Raw genomic sequence first — 19,949 nt, forward strand, 5'->3', positions numbered from 1 at the left:
CTCATATTTGTTCATTATTTATTATTAACTAATAATGTTTTCCGTAGCTTTTTCATTCGTGTCTTCAAATATACAAGTAAATACATACATACATAATTATACACCTTCAGTACTTATGTGAAATAGAAATCGTGCAATATTAAATTTTTTTTCCTTTTTTTATTTAATTTTAAATTTTTTCTTGTTTTAATTAATTAAATTTTTTGCTTTTGAATTAAGCACTTGCATTTTAGATTTCATATAGTAATGCTGCATGTACACTTTTTGATTTTCCAATTAAAATAATTTCTTGAAGAACTTTAAAGTTTCGCCTCCTACCCAGTCATCGGCATCACCCTGACTGTTTTTAAAGGGAATTGCATCCTCAGAGATGTGAAAAACAGATGGAGCTTCAGCTCTTCGTGTGTCCCTTCGGCCCCAGTACGATGGACGCAGGGCGCAGAAAATCGTGGGCACTCTACGTCATTAAATTTGTGTCGTAGCGGTGTTTTCCGGTCATTGGACGATCGGCACAGACGCGGAAAAGCTAGGTTTTGGTAAATGGTTTTAACTCTCACTCCAGAAGCTGTGGGGTCCTTTCGAAGACTGTTGCGCACTTTCACTGTAAATGTCCGGATTTGGTAGCTAGACGATTAAGGTTACTGGATGCTCCTTTCTTCGACAGCCTAGGGCAGTGTGTCAACCTAAATCTTATCAATCTTCTCCACTATATCAACAGCTTTGGCTGGCTATACCTGTAGATATCTGCCCGTTGGAGGTCTTAAAATGGTATCAAAATGGTATTGCTTTACCGCTACTTGGGCAGTGTCGGACTGATACTTCCACGATCTCACCCTACCTACTTATGATAAATCATATAATATTAGTATCGATACATTTATTATGCTAAGAGACAATAAAATATTTGTGTATCAAGGGAACTTTTGTCGCAGTTGCAGGGATCCGTCTGATAGGGAAAATAATGGAGCGACGTATGTTTTTAAGTGACTTTGGATATACCTGAGAGTGAAGTTGTTATTTTAGATATACAGTTTGCCAAGAAATACAGTTATTTGGACTTTTTTTAACCAAAACCATTGCTTTTCATTGAATTTGGATAGCCTTGCAAAATTATTTCATTAACTTAAGTTTCGAAACACTAAATTAAAAAAAAATTTATTTTTTAAACGCATGATATTAGTATGATATCCTGTTATCCTTAATTCGCTCTCTTATTCATAATTCGCTCTATCATGCGTAATTCATTTTCTATTTACCCACCTAACTATGTAATTTGCCTTGCAAAATTGTAACGGCGAATTACCTGATTTGTAAGTAAATCATTTTCAATTTGCGAATTACGGACAAAGCATTGTCTTTTCCAATTTTTAAAGAAAATTCATTGAAATTAACAAAAGGCAAGCGTAAATCAAAACAAAATCAACAAACGTTGAGTAATAACAGGAAAAAGTAAAGTTTTAATAATGGAAGAGAAAATCAAAAAAAAATGTTCTGAAAGAGATATTGAAAAGTATGTCGCGGAGGCTGCTGAACACCGCAAGAATTGTAGAGAAGACCAAATTGTATTCTAGTTTCTGTAACTCCTCTAATATTTCTAATAGCATATGGCAGTTTTCCTGGCAGCCACGCAACTCATTTATCTGCTCGCCTAATATTTCTAAGAACGCCATTTAGCCGGCCTGCTGGCATTTTTTGGCACTTTTTCTTATTGTTGGCAAATGGAAGAAAGAAATTAAGTAAAACTTTAGCTTAAAATTTAGTTTTTACCATCAACGAAGTTGTAAAGCAATAATAATACTTGTAGCAAAGCACAAGAACAAGAGCGGAGGCTACTAAAGTGAATTACGAATGAGCCGTGGGAATACAACATTAACACGTTCGCTACCAAGGGGATTTCAGCAGTCCATGATCCAACTACAAATTTATATGTTTTTGTCTAGTAATGTTGGTTACTAGATGATGGACTGCTGAAATCCCTTGTTAATGGGTATTTTAGAAACTCAAAATCATTATTAAGGCCCCTCCTCATGAAATGGTGGGTGTTTCTTTAAAAGCGTGTAAAACAGAAACCAAAAAAGATTTTTTACTTTTGTTTCCTGTATTTTATTTTCTGATCCATTGTTAAAAAACAAAAATTTTTTCTTGACCAAACGAGGTTCGTTCAAGTGTCTTAAGTGACATATTTATGTGACAGATAAACTGTACGGTTTTTTTTAACTCAGTTTTATTCAAAGACACAAAACACAAAATATTATGTCTACATGAAAATACATTTGTCTTATGGCTTATTTTGGGTGTCATAATCTTTTGGGTGGCGACCGCCGTAGCGTGATTACCATTTGGTAGTGCATAGGTTCGAATGCTCGTCCGTGAAACAGCAAAATGAAGAGAAAGTTTCTTCTAATGATGGTATTTCTGCCATGGAAAGGCTCATCATAAAAACCATTTGCCGTTCGGGGTCGGCTTAAAACTGTAAGACCCTGAATTTTTTCAGCAACACTTTGCGCTACAGCAACAATTTTCTCAACAGAACGTCCAGTTTTAAGGCTTTCAGTCCTTTTTCTATACTCGATAGAACCAATTTTTAGAAATTTTTCCACCAACCTTTCAATTGTGGACTCAAAAAATCATTAATTTTGCGATGTGTTGTTCTTAGAGATAATTTGCATACGTTTACGTGATTTTATAGCGTTGCTCTCCTTCTTCTTAGTTCTTTATTATAAGTTTGCACCTGTTTTGTCCACACAATTCACAGAAAATTAGCTTTGTTTTATCCTGCGACATTCTACATCTGTTTGCTTCACAAATGTCTAAGATGACATTAAAAACCGTCATTACCGTCCAGGAATTATTCACTACTGTCATCTAGGCGTCACTTTTAGAATACCTTGTATTCAATGCAGCCAGTTGGGGGCTACAACGTTCTAGAATAAAAGTAAGGAGAAAAGCGAAAATTCTATGATTTTCTCAGTACCACTACGACCAAAAAAAGACAGCGCATGCTGCCAAAAAAATTTAGTAGGTCAATCATTGAAAATTAGAACAAAGTTTTGCAAATCGTGGAGTCGGGCAATAAGCAGTGATTCAACTGCGCGCGTAGAGAATATTATTAATTTCACTGGCGAAGTAATGCAAGGAAATTAACTGAACTTTTTGATGATTTATAATCATTTAGCATTAATATATATATATATTTTTTTAATTTTTTATAGGTTTACAAATCCTTTTTAATTATTAGTTAATGCTGTTTTAATTTTAATAATTTTTTTTTCATATATATTCTGTTTTGCATATTTTTATGCGCAATGCATATTTTTTACTCATACTTTTTGTTTTTCTTTTTACATAAATTGTTATTAATTAATAATAGTTAGTTGTATTTTCATGCCCGTTTCCTGCATAAATATTTGTTGTATATTTTCTTTCTTAATGTGATGGTGTTTTATTTGTGCTAGTTTATGTACGCATGTTTAATAGTACACAGTTAGACTTATGTAAGTATTATAAATAAATGTATGTAAAATTACAGTCAAACATTTGAATTTGTTTATATTTTAACCTTTCGTTTCGTTTGCTATGGACTTAAATGCACTTAAATTAGTTTTGAGTCATTAAACAATTAAAATTACAATTACTATTATTTATAGGTATATACAAGTACATGTATGTATGTATATTTTTATATAAATATGTATTTGTTTTGCAACACTTACTGCTCTTCAACTTCTCCCCATTACTTTAATTAAATTCATGAATTCACTATTTAAAAGTCTGTTGATTTTACGCTCAGCTATTTTTATATTTTTACTCATAATTGAATAGTCTATATACTTGTAGCTAATTTGCTCATTGGTTGATTCATTGACTGGTAAATCAATTTCTAGTTAGTTGCTCGACCTTCTGTAGTAATCACCAGTGACCAGTGAACTGTTCGTGAACTTGGTTTGCCCACCATCAAATACCCCACGTTCCCACGTCGATCTCAACAATTCAAATTCGCCTTGATGAGAGTTTTGTAACCGCGAACGAATCTCATTCCCGTTTCTCTGTTTGTGCCTCAGGCTGCTGTCAGACAAAAAAGGGCTTTTCGATTTAACTTTTCTAGCAAAAATGTTTGCTTTCCCTCGCGAAGAAACAGAAAGTACGAATAGTTTGAGAAAGCGTTTTCCAACTTTCTGGCGGATTACTTCTAAAAGTCTTACTTTATTTGACCCAAAGCCAAAAAAAAAAAAATATAAAAAGTTACTTTCAATTTGCTAGAGTTGCATCATGAACTCCATATTAACAGGTTTGCTCAGTAAGCAGCTTTCTCGTGCACTCTTGACAAATCGGCTCCCTAAGCAAGTCACTAGAAATGTGAGTACGAAAAAAATTTAGTAAAAATGGAGGAAAAGTAAACTTTTTGGGCAAGTTCCCTAAAAAATATTTGGTTTGGCAAACCATCTGCTAGTGTAGTATGAATTGCAAAACGTTCATTACCACGGTCTCTAAAAATCAAAAATTTTATTTGAATGACCGCTTGCAAAAACATGACCACAACCCACCAAACTGTCCACGATTGCGACCCATTGGGAAATATTGGGCAATTGCGAAAAACGAAAAAACAAATTAAGGATATAATTGGCAGAAAGCAGTAGATACCGCACCAAAAATTGATGTCCGTTGCCTTAGAAAAGATCTCAAATCTACTTGCGTCATTTTGTTTACAACAAAGAGAATTAATGAGCTTTTTGTTAAACATAGTACGCTTCATAAAGAAAAAAATGGTTTGAGAGATGATGAAAATTTGATGTTACAACAAATTTCGCCCGACCAATATTTTTCGTGTAAGTTCTCCTAAGAAGGGTATTGTAAACTCATATGACAACTTGGAAAAGTCTGCAAAATGATGTATCGAAACAGAAGGCGTAGAAATATGTAGCCTAATGCACTGGGTTAAAAGGGTAGATTTCTGGAAACCTTAAAAACAAAAACTCAGCTGATGCACAAAGAATTCCTGTGGCGACTTGTACAAGAAAAAAGAGCACCGGATGATCGATTTGGATGCTCTAGAAATAATGATTTACGATGCGCAAGAAATTCGAGACCAAAGGCATTGTAGAGATTGACGTATTATCCGATAAAACTTCAAAGTGAATGGACGGTAAGTGAATTGTTCGAACTTATTTCATACCTTAACTAAATAATCTTAATAGGTGTACAATAAACTTTCACATAACTGCATACAAACAAAATAATAACTTAACTACTTAGAAGAAAAAACGTATCCTTGTCATATTTTACACATGTGGCGCACACGGAGGACGTATTGAAATTGATGAAGAATTGCCGCCCCCGCTCGGCAGTGCGACTAACTCTTTCATATTCTTTTCTGCGCGCATGCATACAGGGTGTTCTAAACAAAAGTATCTTTTTAAAAGTGAAAAAATTGGCACTTATCTTTTCTTTCTGTTAATTTTTGCTTCATTGGAAACTCTTCACATTACCATTAAAATATATGAATCATAACCGGAGATCGTTCAAACTTATGTCTGTGCTCTCGATCCATTCAGTGGGAGTCCACTTTTCGAAATTTGCCTCAATAAACACATATTTGAGCAGCCCAACACTACCATTAGAAATAAGTTTGAAATATTTCTCAACGCTTTTTAAGCCTAAAATGAGTCCTTTCATTTTGCGGAGCTGTGTTAACTGTTAATGATAAGATTCCGAGCATTTCATTTCAAGCTGATTAAAAAAAAAACCTATATTTGGACCACCTTGCATACTGGGCACACCATACTGCCTTTTCTTACTCACTACCTCATCATTTAATTCACTCACTGCATTCCTTATAAAGTATGACATCTTTCTTTTTATTACCCTTCGGAAATTTGCCATTCTTAGTTCACACATCCTCTGAGCTCATCTATTAGGCAATCCTCCTTCTATCTGCAGTGCTTTCGCACTTAAAAGTACAGCTATCCCTTGTCCTTACCGGGCCCCACACTAACGCCCAGTAAATGTTCGCCGGCCATTAAACCTGCCGGTTGGTGCGCATAGTTTCTTATTTGATGCAGCGATATCAGTTGATTTGGAAATGAGTTCGAATTGTTTTGATTGACATTTTTATTCTGGAAACTTATAGCATCATAGAGATAGGGCCGCTGTGCCATGGGATGGTGACTGAGTGTGTTCAAGTGCGGCGGCATTGAATTGATGGGTGTGAATGCTGAATTGCTGGTGGTCTTCGTAATACTGGCCGCATCGTAAGGACCGACCGTGGAAGGTGTGGATACTGAAATGAGAGATAAAAGTGGAGGTTAGGTTGTGAAATTAAAATTGATATTCTCTTTTGATTAGTTAATTCAGATTAGCTAGTAGTTGTTGTTTATGTAGTTCTTCGAGTTCTCTAAAAGGATGCATAATTGGGAGCTATTTTTTTGTAGCATAAACGGAGGTTCAGAACCAAAATATGCATTGAGGAGTACAAGGTCTCGTCAGGATCGCTAGCGAATCAGTAAGCAGGAAGAAGGTTTGGCTGACATCTATAAGCCCGGAATTAACTGAGCACAAAATTGATGTAGTACTAATAAGCTGCAGGCAGGCACTAGAATTTATGAAGGCCAATATTGGAACTGTAACTATCAATTGATTGTTGATTCAGTTCCAAAAACGGCCCAACCTGTACGGAGAGGGAAGTAGATATTGATCACGTCTTGCTCCCATGCCCACGCTATGCTTTCAAAACCTGTAACACAAACTTTTTGGGCGTTTGGCAGAGCTTCTGCTCTAAATTGTTGTGTGGTCTTGATGGTGATCCACAAATAGGAGTTTAGGCTGCTTAGAATTTGCTTCAATTTTATCCAGAATTTTTATTCCCAGTGACAGATTTTACAAAGGAATTGGATGGCCTGGTTCTTGGGAACAGCGTTAATTGCTTGTAAAGCTGTGTAATTAGCAAGTCGCTTATAAGTACAGGGTGTCCGATGGAAGAATTAGGTTTAAAATGTAAAGTTTCTTCGTAAACGCTTAGCGTATGAGCGGGGAGGGAACCGCGTTAGATTCGTTAATCGTGCGACTTATTTAGTCCCGCTGGCACAGTAGACGGCTGGACAGCGCGCGCCCGCAATCAAAGCGTATTTCAAGGCCAATGATTCGTGTGCAATTGCTGTAGATTTTATGACAATATTCGACATTTACGTGCTGCCCCAAATGAAGATTTGATTCGTTCATGGGTGCGCAGGTGCCGGGCAACGAGTGCTGCGGCAAAAAGCTCACGGCCGGGGCCCAGCCGGGCATCGAGTACAAATGAAAATATTTAACTCATCGCTACAAGTTTGCAGGATAATCCGCTTCAATGCTTGGAAAATTTACTTAGTTTTTTGAGCTTCATTCAAATCTAATCCCCGTAGTTAGAGTAAGATTTGGTAAAATACAAAAATTTTGAGAGTTCATTAGCTTAAAATTCAGACGTTAGTTTAAGGCTATACACAGTTAGCCTTTAGTTTGAGTCTGTTAGGCTCAAAATTAAAAAAAACTAAACAAATGAAAAATATATATAAAAAAAATTAGTTTGAGCCTGCAGTTTCAAAACCTAGTAAGAAAGTTGACATTGATTGTAGCTGCATAGTTGCTTTTCGGCCAACTCACCGATATCCTCACGGCCATTGTCACTCATGCGGTGATGCGCCTGCAATTCACCATGTCCGTTTGGAGGTCCCCCTGAAGCACCGCCTCCACCACCACTCGCACTACCTCCACCCGTATTTACCGGCGGAAAGTCCATATGCTGTTGTTGTTGCGGTGGTTGCTGCTGCGGCTGCTGTTGTTGCTGCTGGTGATGGTGCTGCTGTCCGCCGTGTTGCTGTTGCTGTTGGTGATGGTGTTGTTGCTGATGTTGTTGTTGTTGCTGCTGATGTTGCTGTTGCTGCTGATGCATGACGTCCGTCATATTGGCCGCCGAGTCCGGACTAACCTTGGGCCAATAGGAATGCTCGGTGGGCGCTATTGACACCGGCGGCAAGCCTAGAGTTTGACGATTATGCGGATTCGCATTCGACAAGCCACTTGCGCTCGTGCTTGTACCACCTAAACCACCACCCGCCGCACCAACAACACCACTACCCGCTAAATTGCCGCCATTGGCGTTGCCACCCGACGCGCTATTGTTTAAGCTATTGGCACTGCCGCCTATAGCCGTACCCGGCCCGACGGCATTACCACTCGCATTAAGTGTCGCTATTGGCGGCCGCTTGTCGGTGCGCTCCGCATGCTTCTGCATATGCTTGGTGAGATATGTCTCTTGTGTGTAGGATTTGCCGCAATATTGGCAGATGTGTGTCTTCAGGTGCTTAGACTCCTTGTGCTTCGGAATGTGATCGAGCAGCGATGGTTCATCCGAAAAACATTTATAGCAGGAATTACATTTGAACGGCTTATCCGTTTGGTGGCAGCGCGAATGCGATTGCAGATTGGAGAGTTGTGAGAACGCTTTCTGACAGCCGGGATGTCGGCATTTGTAGGGCTTGTCACCAGTGTGGGTGCGGATGTGTTGTTGCAGATGTGACAGTTGGGTAAATTTGCGTTGGCAAATCTCGCAGCGATACGGCTTGATGCCGAGATGGATGCGAGTGTGCTGCGACAGGTAGGAAGAGTTGGCGAAAGCCTTGGAACACTGCGTACACTTGTAGGGCTTGGCTTCGCGCATATGAATTTGGGTATGTAGCTGAAGGTCTGCTTTCGAACTGAAAATCTGAAAACACGTAGGAAAAGGGAATTGAGTGATTATGTGGAATTGTAGACATGTACTTATGTATATATACATTGATTGATGAATTGAAAAGTAAATATTTTTTAATTGTGCTAGTAGATTTTTTTAGCATTAAGTAAGGATTGATTTAAGGTGTTCACTTACATGGCAAACTTTACTAAAAACGGCATAAATATGAGTTAGAAGAGAGTCTTCATTGAAACTTAAAATTTCGAGATTGAACCCAATTGCGTTGCAATAATTTTTGCGATTTATACTGCAAGACGGTTTGTGCCCACCAACTTTATGGCAGAATTTGCGAAACGATCGGCAAGTTTCGGTTGAAATAACAATTTTATAAAATATGACTAAAACAATAACCCAAAGGCCTAAATGCCAAAAGCCTAAATATTTTATTGTAGAACTAAAAAAGAAATATTGAGGCTTTTAAACTTAAATGAAAATTCGAATAAACTTAATATAACTTGAAATATTGTATATTTCTTTATCTAATAAAGTTGAGTTGACGTGAGCAGACGTGTTTTACTTTTGCTCGGTGACGGTTTTTAATTTAACGATTAACGTCAATCTTTCTCGACTCTTGGAAGAGAGTCAAGATTATATCTATAAAGATACCGAATGGTGATTATCACCCCCCGATAGTAATATTTTGCCGAATATAGCTGAATATACGTAAATAATTTCGCATTCTTTAATTCGAATTAATCTCTACTACTACTACACTCTGATAGTCAAGCGGAAATAATGCCATCATTGCTCGTAAATGCCGGGCATCTCTTAACGAGATATATAACGAGCGGAATATTTTATATGGGTGCCAGGGCATAGTGACATACCAGGGAGTTGTAAGGCAGACAAATTAGCGAGAGCGAACTTCCAACGCACCTCCCTCTGGATATGGAGATTCTAGGTATACCCCTCCCAATCTTCAAACTGCGTGGTACAAGTAGCATAGTCACTTGAGTCAACACGGGATGGGTTGATAGTATGATACGTAATGCTGCAAAATGAATTCGATTAAAATGGGACTTCAGGAGCTCAAAGGTCATACTTGACCCGTCAACGAAAAACGTATGTATCTATGTTAGTTACTTTGAACACAGGCCACTGTTTCCTAGATCGACATGCTCGAAGATTGAACGCACCTCATCTCGACTATTGCAGAAGCTACAAGAATGAGAAGGAGGAAGAGTATCTCAGTCTCTTCAAGGTCAGTCTTATATGGGTTTCGGGACATAGAGATATTGAAGGAAATTGCATGGCTGATGAGCTAGTCAGCTGCTCATCTGCTTGAAAACAGAGACAATATTGTAATTCCTATGGCAACTTGCAAACTAAGAAAGAAAAATAATGTTCTCCAAGAGGTCCATAGGTCATAGAGAGAAGAAAATATTTGTGATACAACCGGGCTAATTTGGTCGCAAATAGATAAGAATAGTCAGGAGAATTGCTCAACCTCTCAACAGAGAACATCTCGATGGTCGTGGCATATATCACCGGTCATTGGTTGTTAGGTAGGCAGCTGTTGGTAGGCCCTCTTCTAGGAGTGTTTTCTCATGAATACTGCAGAAGTTGTAGAGGCGAGAAAGAGGAAGAGGAAGAAACAGTAGAACACTTCCTCTGTAAGCTAGGAGTAGAGCAAAGGTGTTAAACAATACTATTCTGACTCTCTTACGAAATTATCCGGTCCATGCTGAATAAACACTGAGGTTTCATGTTACACAGTGGTATCACAACGGACCTACATGGCCCAAGTGACCATGGCTGACCAGCGTGGCATGCCTCTAGGTTTAGATACTTTGGCTCATAGTTCTTGAATTATACAATAACCTTAGAGATATCAATGTCTGCCAGATCAATGGGGTTTGCACTTAAAATGAAATGTGTGATACTCCGGTATTACAACGGATCGGCAATGGGCTAAGTGAATTGGTTTAGGGACCGACTGCTACTTCTACTTACCGAATGCCAAGTTTAATGTTTGCCTAATCTACACTAATATTATAAAGAGGAAAACTTTGTTTGTTTGTTTGGTTGTAATGAATAGGCTCAAAAACTACTGGACCGATTTTAAAAATTCTTTCACCATTCGAAAGCTACATCATCCACGAGTAATATGGATTATATTCTATTTTGGAAATAGGGCTCGAGATATAGGTCAAAACGTGGACCCGGGTAACCTTCGGATGTGTATGTACAATATGGGTATCGAATGGAAGCTGTTGGTGAATGGTTTAGTCTAGAGTATTTTTCATGCCGCTCCGTGACTAGGGTCTCGAGATAGAGACCAAAACGTGGACTCTAGAATGTGTTTGTACAATATGGATATAAAATTGAAGCTGTTGGTGAATGCTTTAGTACAGAGTATTTTTCATGCCGCTCCCTGACTGGGGTCTCGAGATATAGGTCAAAACGTGGACCCGGGTAACCTTTGGTTGTGTATGTACAATATGGGTATCAAATGAAAGCTGTTGATAAGTGCTTTAGTACGGGGTAATTTTCATACCTATTGATGACTAGGGTCTGGAAATATATGCCAAAACGTGGACCCGCCGTGTCTTTGCACCGAATTAAACCAAACTTACACACATTGTTCAATAGGTATTGAAGATGGTTTCCGTATAGTTTGGATACCTATTGGTAGATAGGGTCTCGAGATATAGGTCAAAACGTGGACCCGGGTAACCTTCGGATGTGTATGTACAATATGGGTATCAAATGAAAGCTGTTGGTGAATGCTTTAGTTCAGAGTATTTCCATCCGCTCCGTGACTAGGGTCTCGAGATAGAGACCAAAACGTGGACCCTAGAATGTGTTTGTACAATATGGATATCAAATGAAAGCTGTTGATAAGTGCTTTAATACGGGGTAATTTTCATACCTATTGATGACTAGGGTCTCGAAATATATGCCAAAACGTGGACCCGCCGTGTCTTTGAGCCGAATTAAACCAAACTTACACACACTGTTAAGTAGGTATTGAAGATGATTTCCGTATAGTTTGAATACCTATTGGTAGATAGGGTCTCGAGATATAGGTCAAAACGTGGACCCGGGTAACCTTCGGATGTGTATGTACAATATGGGTATCAAATGAAAGCTGTTGGTGAATGCTTTAGTTCAGAGTATTTCCATCCGCTCCGTGACTAGGGTCTCGAGATAGAGACCAAAACGTGGACCCTAGAATGTGTTTGTACAATATGGGTATCAAATGAAAGCTGTTGATAAGTGCTTTAATACGGGGTAATTTTCATACCTATTGATGACTAGGGTCTCGAAATATATGCCAAAACGTGGACCAGCCGTGTCTTTGCACCGAATTAAACCAAACTTACGCACATTGTTAAGTAAGTATTTAAAATGGGTTTCGTAAAGTTTGGTTGTAATTCGGAGCACTGGCAACGGGTACAGCGTTCTTTTGAACCAGCCATAATGTCGCTTACTTTTTTAACGCTTGGGGCGGAACTGAACTGTCAAATTGACAGTGTGAGTTACAATGTGCCAATATTTCTTTCTGATTTGGATGTCATAAGGAAAAAACGTAAGTGCAACATGTAAAAATTGTTTGTGAATTTTTTTGGAGTCGATTTTGGAACAATGAATAATTTCTTACAAAATTTGAGAATTTAATGTGAAATCCGAATGAAATTATGTGTTCGTGGAAAAAACATTTTTTTCGTTTTTTTTTTGAAAAATATAAATGGATAATGGTTAAAAAAGCTCCAATGCTTAATAAAACATATAAATTTTTTTTTTATTATTTCTTCCATAAAATATTACACCTGTCGTTAGACAATAAGTAATTTGATTTACAAAAAGATGGAATGAGAGTGATATTGAAGGGCCAATGCCCCCAAGCTCATTTAGAAGAAATATATACATATTATTTAAAAACAAGTGGTTAACAATAACATATACGATTAGTTGACAATTGATTACATGGATTTTGCAAGATCTGTTGGTGTTTGACGGTTAAGCCGATTTTGGGTAGATTTTTCTTTACTTGGTAGTCTTCTCATCATAGGATTTGTGTGCGTTAATAATCTATTTATGTGTCTTCTGCTAGCGCTTTGTATTGTTTCATCAATAGTATCGATGTCAAGGTCGCGATGAATATCTGCGTTAGGTATGTACCAAGGTGCATTAGTTAAGGTCCTAAGTATTTTAGACTGGACTCGTTGAAGTATACTTAGATTACTTTTTGCAGCAGTGCCCCAAATCTCAATTCCATATTTCCAGATTGGAGCAATTATCGTTCGATAAATAAGTACTTTATTTTGCAATGATAAATTGGACTGAGGTCCAAGTAGCCAGTACAATTTCTTAAAACGATTTTTAACTTCATTTCGCTTTTTCTTTATATGCTCCTGCCAGTTTAATTTCGAGTCAATCGTAATACCCAGGTATTTCGCTTTGGTGTCAATATTCACGTCAGAATTACCAACGCTAACTGGTTCAATGGTTGTCCTTCGGTTTGTGTAGTTTACTTGTATTGTTTTGTCAGCGTTAATTTCGATGTTCCATTTTTTGAACCAGTTTAATGTCACATTTAATTCGTTTTGTAAATTTTGTTTTGCGACTTTTGTATCTTTATGAGATGCCATGAGGACTGTGTCATCTGCAAATGTTGCAATCATGCTGTTTTCTGACTTCGGTTCCGGTAGATCAGCCGTGTACAATAGATACAATGTTGGTCCTAAGACACTGCCTTGGGGAATGCCTGCGTTCATAGGTTGAATGTCTGAACATGCGTCGTTATATTTAACATAGAATTTCCTGTCTTGGATGTAACTCTTAAGCATAAGGTAAAAGTCATTAGGTAGTTGTGTTTTTAATTTATGGAGTAACCCAGGGTGCCACACTTTGTCAAAAGCTTTAGCTACGTCGAGGTATATGGACATGCACACTCTTTTTTTATTCAGGTCGTCATTAATTTTGTGAACTACTCTATGTATCTGTTGGATTGTTGAATGGTTTTTCCTAAATCCAAATTGGTGTTGGGGTATCAGATTCATGCTTGTTATAATAGGATTTATCTGGTCAAATAATATTTTCTCGAAAATTTTTGATATTGTCGGTAGTAGGCTGATTGGTCGATATGATGTCGCTAGTGTAGCGTTTTTATTAGGTTTCGGGATCGCTATAATTTCAGCTACTTTCCAGGTACTAGGGAAATATTTGAGACTTATAGCAGCGTTGAAAATATTTCTTAGATAAATTATTGCCTTGTCAGGCATATGCTTCATAATTGTTCCCGAAATTTGATCGTATCCAGGCGATTTATTGTTCTTTAAAGTTTTTATTAATTGTTTTATCTTCGTAAGTGTGATTTTTTTAATTTGCTGCTTATTCTCGTTTGCTGCATAAGTAGATTTATGTCGTTATTATTATTTTCAAAAGTATCTTTAAAATGTTGAGCTAAGACCGTTGCTTTTTCTGAAGAGGTTCGGGCCCATTTCTCTTTAGTTGTTTTTATTGGTGGTAAATGTATTGTGGCGCCCACCACTTTTTTCGTCGCCTTCCAAAGTGTGTAGTTTGAGGATTTTGTTGCGTCGATATTTTTGAGATAATTGCTAAGTTGTTTGTCTTTTTCCTTTTGAAGTAGGTCTCTTATATCTTTTCCCAATTTGTTTAGCTTTTTCTTGTCGTCTGGAAATCGTGTTGTCTGCCATTTCTTCCTTAGCTTTCTCTTTTGTTTTAGTTTCTTTTTTATCGTATCAGGTGTGTAGTCATTTTTTACTTTAGTTGGTGGAGAGGGTGTAGATTTACTAACTGCCTTAATAGTTTTGTCGTTAAAAAAAGCTACAGCTGTCTCAATTTCATCGCCTGTTTTCAAAGATACTTTTGTGTCTAAATATGATTCCAAAAGCTCAGTAAACGCATTCCAGTCTGTACGATGATTGTAAAGTGGTGGATTTAAGTTTTGTTGCGGTGGTTGTTGGGTTCTTAGTATAATTGGCGAGTGATCAGAAGAGAGCTCAAGACAAGATTCAATTGTCAGTACGTTTGGATTAATTGATTTCATGATAAAAAAGTCAAGTAAGTCAGGTACTTTCTTAATGTCAGAGGGCCAATAAGTGGGTTCTCCGGTACTTATATAATTACAATTACGCGCTCTGATGGTGTCAAGTAATGCTTTTCCTTTCGTGTTTGTTAATCTTGAACCCCACATCATATTTTTTGCGTTATAATCTCCTCCGGCAATAAATCTACTTCCAAGTGTTTCAAGGTAGTTAGCGTATTGTGTTGTTTTGTTGTTGTGTTTCGGAGGGCAGTAAGCAACTGATATGGTAAGCTGGCCTAGAGTGTCATTTATTTATATCGTCGTTGCTTGCAGATGGTCAATTTGATAATCTTCCATTTTGTTAAACATAATATTTTGTCTCAGTATAATAGCTGTTCCGCCGTGTGCTCTGTTGTCAGGGTGGTTGGTGCATATTATTTTGTAGCCGGGAATACTAACGTAGCTTTTGTCATTAAAATGAGTTTCTGACACCAATAGTATGTCAATGTTGTATTGGTCTATAAAAGTTTTAGTTTCAAGAATATGTTGATTTAGTCCGTTTGCATTCCATAAGGCTATTGTCATTTTACTTTGCTTGTCCATCGAATTTGGTGACCAGTAGTATATTCATCATGTTAGTCATTTGATTGATGAGCTGGCTCATCATTTTTTTAAGTTCTTGAATATCATCATTTTGAGGGTTAGGCATACCTGTGTTATTATTTGTAGCTTGTGCTGCTACTTGTGCATAGGTTGATAACCCGATTCTAGCGGGTTCGACTGTGTTTTCTTGTTGCGGCGGGTTCAGTACCGGACTCTGGAGTTCCTTTTTGCGTAAAGCTGGAAAACGTTGCACCCTCAGAGATTTGTATACCATACATCCTTTATAATTGGCTGTGTGTTTTTCGCCACAGAGTGCGCATTTAATATTGTTACTACTTTTATCGATTGAACAGTTAGCAGTTTTATGCGGGCCTGCACACTTAACACAGATTGGATTTTTTGTGCAATAGTTTCTAGTATGCCCATATTTATATGGCACATATAAATTGAAACGAAAAATTCATGGATGATCAGGAAAAAAGACGATTGTTTATTCATATGCGTTGATTTGAAATTTAAAAGCAATCTTCTTTTTTCTTGATTTTCAATTTATATTTTATATTTACTCAAAAACAAATAGAAAAACAAAACATATTGTTTATGCCAAAGCGCTTGAATAAAGAATAAAGAAATAAATAATATGAAAATCATATATTTTCTGTTCTAAACCATATCTATTCTATTTTAGTGTGCCCAGCGAAGGGGGCCGGGTTTGCTAGTGGATAATATCCGGAAAGAATACACACAACTTGAGAACTGTGACTTTTATAACCCTCGAGGGCTACTGATCCACCCGTGGTCTGGTGGATTCACGACCTTGAAAACTAGAGCACTTGTCTACTGAGTTGACAAAAATCACATATTTTCAGCTTATGATCGGATCACAGGTAGTGAAGGAAATCTCAATCCTCTAATTTTGCAGAGAAGCCCTTCAAAGATCTTCCATTTAACTAGATCTTCAACTATCCTGTAGATTCCCGCAATGCCTCTGAGATCAAGTACACAAATTAGTCTAATTTCGCAGTATTTGGATGCGCTTGAAAAATAATTGAATGTCTCAAGTTTCGAGCGCAACATCGTCGAACGCAGGCACCTAATTGTCGCCTGGTCAATAAATTTCTCTGGCGAATCGTCTATAGAAAATGCCTTAGCTTGAGATCTGCGTAATCTGGCAACCACATAGGTATAACAGTCATTCAGTCTTTGAGCCTTACCCATATAACCGGTAGTAAAATTACAATGTTTCATATGTGTATATAGTGGGTAGTAGTGAACTCATTTTTTTTTATATTTATAATGAACTTTATCAAACCAAATATGTACCATTTTGGTCGACCACCTTTTGCCATTTTTCTTCTAGAGACATTATTCCATCAGTGTAAAACTTTTGTGGTTTCTCGGCGAAAAACTGCGACAAGTAATTTTCACAGGCTTCTCTTCAAGCCAACTTTACTCCATTAAGGGAGTTCTGCATTGACCGAAACAAATGGTAGTCCGATGGTGCAAGGTCAGGGGTATATGGTGGATGCATCAAAACTTCCCAGCCAAGCTCTCCCAGTTTTTGCCGAGTCATCAAAGATGTGTGTGGCCTAGCGTTGTCCTGATGGAGACGACGCCCTTTCTGCTTGCTTTGCTTGCTTCACTCTCATCAGTTGTTTACTGTAAAGTGTAGAATCAATGGTTCGAGCAGGCTGGAGCAGCTCATAGTGGATAATTCCTTTCCAATCCCACCAAATACACAGCATAACCTTTCGAGGCGTCAATCCTGGCTTTGCGACCATTTGTTGAGCTTCACCACCCTTGCACCATAATCTTTTTCGCACATTATTGTCGTATTTGATCCACTTTTCGTCTCCTGTTACCATTCGCTTCAGAAATGGTTCGATTTCAATTCGTTTCAGCAAAGAATCGCAGATGTTAATTCGGTTCATTAAATTTTTGTCAGACAATTCATGTGGTACCCAAACATCGAGCTTCCTTTTGTAACCAGCCTTTTTTAAATGGTTCAAAACCGTTTGATGATGAATGTTTAGTGCCTTGGCGATGTCATGGCAGCTTATGTGACGGTCCTGGTCAATCTTTTCCATAATTTCATCGACTTTTTCAACGATAGATCGACCGGAGCGAGGTGCATCTTTTACATCGAAATTTCCAGAACGGAAGCGAGCGAACCATTGTTGTGCTACACGAACTGATACAGCATCGTCTCCGTAAACTTCATAAATTTCATTGGTGGCTTGCGTGGCATTCTTCCCTTTTTTATACAAAAATTTCAAAATATAGCGAATTTCTTCATTATTTTCACTTCAACTTCTCCGAATTTAAATGTTTTTTGGTTAAAGCTTAAAATGTCACCTTTCTAACACGATATGATATGACACAATGTGATTGGTAGCACTGGAGATAGATAACTCCAACGACATCTATTGACAAAATACGAAAAGACTTTTTCGACTATCCAATATTATATTGTTTAGCATGACTGTCTGAGGACTGTGGGCGAACATCCTTTTTTGATGAGGAGCGACCAGGACGCCCGGCAGACGGGGTTACCAAGGAAATCATTCAAAAAGTCGACGACATGATTCTCGAAAGTTGGTGATAAAAAAATTGTCGGCCCGATGGGTGGCGCGATTGCTCACGAGCAACAACAAGCGGATGCGGCAGTTAACTCCGAAGCAGTGTTTGGAGCAAATTAAGTGAGATTCGAAGAACTTTTTGCGTCGAGTTGTTACCGTTGATGAAACCTGGATTCATCATTACACACCAGAAACTAAGTAACAATCAAAACAATGGATTTCTCCTTGTGAATCTTCTCCAAAAAGGCGAAGACATTCCCATCGGGCAGAAAGGTCGTGGGGACGATTGTTTGGAATGCAAATGCCGTCATTCTCATGGGAAAAGGAAGAACGATCACTGGGTAATTCTACAGTGACGTATTGGACCGTTTTCACAAAAAAAATGAAGGAGGCCGCCTTTGGCGAAAAAGATGGTGCATTGTTGGGTGAATATCTGGAGAAAATATTGCCTCATGATGACTGGTAGCATTTAACAAATACTACATGACACACCACTGCAAAGGATGTTGAGTTACTGTAGAGGCTAAAATCCATTGAATATGGATTATCACCATCTGCTCACATTTTTCTTGGAATTCAATGAATCTCTCGGCTGTCTTTTTGTGTTTTGCCAAGTAATTCAGTAAGGTCAATATATCGCAGGCTTTGGTCTCACACAATATCAACGAAGAACGAGAAAGTTTCAGAAAAACCTTGCAAGGCTTTCTGATGATGTTGAATCGAATTCAAAAGCGATTGCATCTTAAACTTTGTATTCAAATGACTAATACTAAAATCAACAAATTTGTATTAACATGATCCCTTTTGAAAAGCATAAAAACAACCCTGCAACACAACTACAAATGGCAACTACCTTTGGATCCTTGACGTCCATATGCCGCGGTGAACTGGTGGTTGAACCGACACTTCCGCCGCCGCCATCACTAACAGTGCCAATATGATGATGCCGTCCAGCGGCTGCGTGATGGTGATCCACACTATTGCTGGTCACAATGATGTGCTGATTGGGGTTTGGATAAATACGCGCTTTGCGACCACGTCCACCACCACCGCCTGGACCGCTAGAAACTGTGCCGCTTCCACCACTGCCAGCCACCGTAGGTGCGCCATTCGGCACCGTCGAACTGACAATGGCATTTGTGTCGACTGTCAGCTTAACTGGAACTGCACCTCCACCCGCGCCACCACCTCCAACACCATTATTGTTGTTATTGCTGTTGACACTGGCAACTGATACAGCGCTGGATTGCGCTACACCTGTGGTGGTGCTAACTTTCTGTTGTTGTGCATGTAAATCGCTGCCGCTGGCATTACTCGCACTAGCAGCTGCCAGTTGCGCGTATTGTGCGGTTAGTTGTTGTTGTTGTTGTTGTTGTTGCTGCTGCTGCTGCTGCTGTTGCTGATGGCCGGGATGTGGTTGGCCAAGTTGCGGTTGTGCGGCTTGTTGCTGCTGTTGTTGTTGCTGGCTGTAGGATAATACTGATGAGCGCAGATCGGCCGAGGAATTCGAGAAAACGCTTAGCGGTCCTAGTGCCACTCGCTCATTCAAACTGTTACGCAACTGATCGATGGATCGATGGACGGCATGCGTGTAATCGCCACCAGCGGGCGGTATTTCGCCTATCAATGGCGAATTGTGGTGGTAGTCCAGGCCGCCACCAATGGGACGGTACTCGATGAGACGGCCTTCCATTGCGGTTGACTTTATAAGGTTTTCACTTTGTTTTAGTTCAAATATTTTTTAAAAACTACTCTTAATTTCAAGTTATTTTATTTTTTTATTTTTTTTATGTCTTAGGTTTGCACTTTTATTTCTTCACTAGCTCGAATGCTGTTATTAGTATTATTTCGATTTTTGATAATGTTGCGTTATTTTTAGTTAGCTTTACAATTTCACTGTTAAAATATTTGTCGAAAAATTGCCGCATGGAACCTCAAGACTTATACCACACATACATAATTGATAACTTCACTTCACAGATATATTGGGAGTTGGAAATTCAAATTTAAA

The 19,949-nt window shown here is 38.3% G+C and overlaps 1 protein-coding gene across 1 annotated transcript; it reads right to left on the reverse strand.

The window, feature by feature from the left end:
- On the reverse strand, nucleotides 1-19,719 carry LOC128861186 (zinc finger protein rotund). Its single transcript, XM_054099127.1, has 3 exons — nucleotides 18,792-19,719; nucleotides 7,633-8,734; nucleotides 1-6,277 (listed from the first exon to the last, which is right to left on the reverse strand). The coding sequence occupies exons 1-3, from the start codon at nucleotides 19,629-19,631 to the stop codon at nucleotides 5,961-5,963; spliced, it is 2,259 nt and encodes a 752-aa protein (XP_053955102.1). The 5' UTR covers nucleotides 19,632-19,719; the 3' UTR covers nucleotides 1-5,960.
- Nucleotides 19,720-19,949: the final 230 nt, after the last annotated feature.

This window comes from Anastrepha ludens, chromosome 2 (assembly GCF_028408465.1).
Source record: "Anastrepha ludens isolate Willacy chromosome 2, idAnaLude1.1, whole genome shotgun sequence".
NCBI lineage: Eukaryota > Metazoa > Arthropoda > Insecta > Diptera > Tephritidae > Anastrepha > Anastrepha ludens.

Coding starts and splice junctions, on each gene's coding strand:
- LOC128861186 (XM_054099127.1), bottom strand. CDS start 19,631: ATGGAAGGCCGTCTCATCGAGTACCGTCCCATTGGTGGCGGCCTGGAC. Junction 8,735..18,791: donor TGGACGTCAAGGATCCAAAG/GTAGTTGCCATT, acceptor ACGTGTTTTCAG/ATTTTCAGTTCGAAAGCAGA. Junction 6,278..7,632: donor CAATGGCCGTGAGGATATCG/GTGAGTTGGCCG, acceptor CTCTCATTTCAG/TATCCACACCTTCCACGGTC.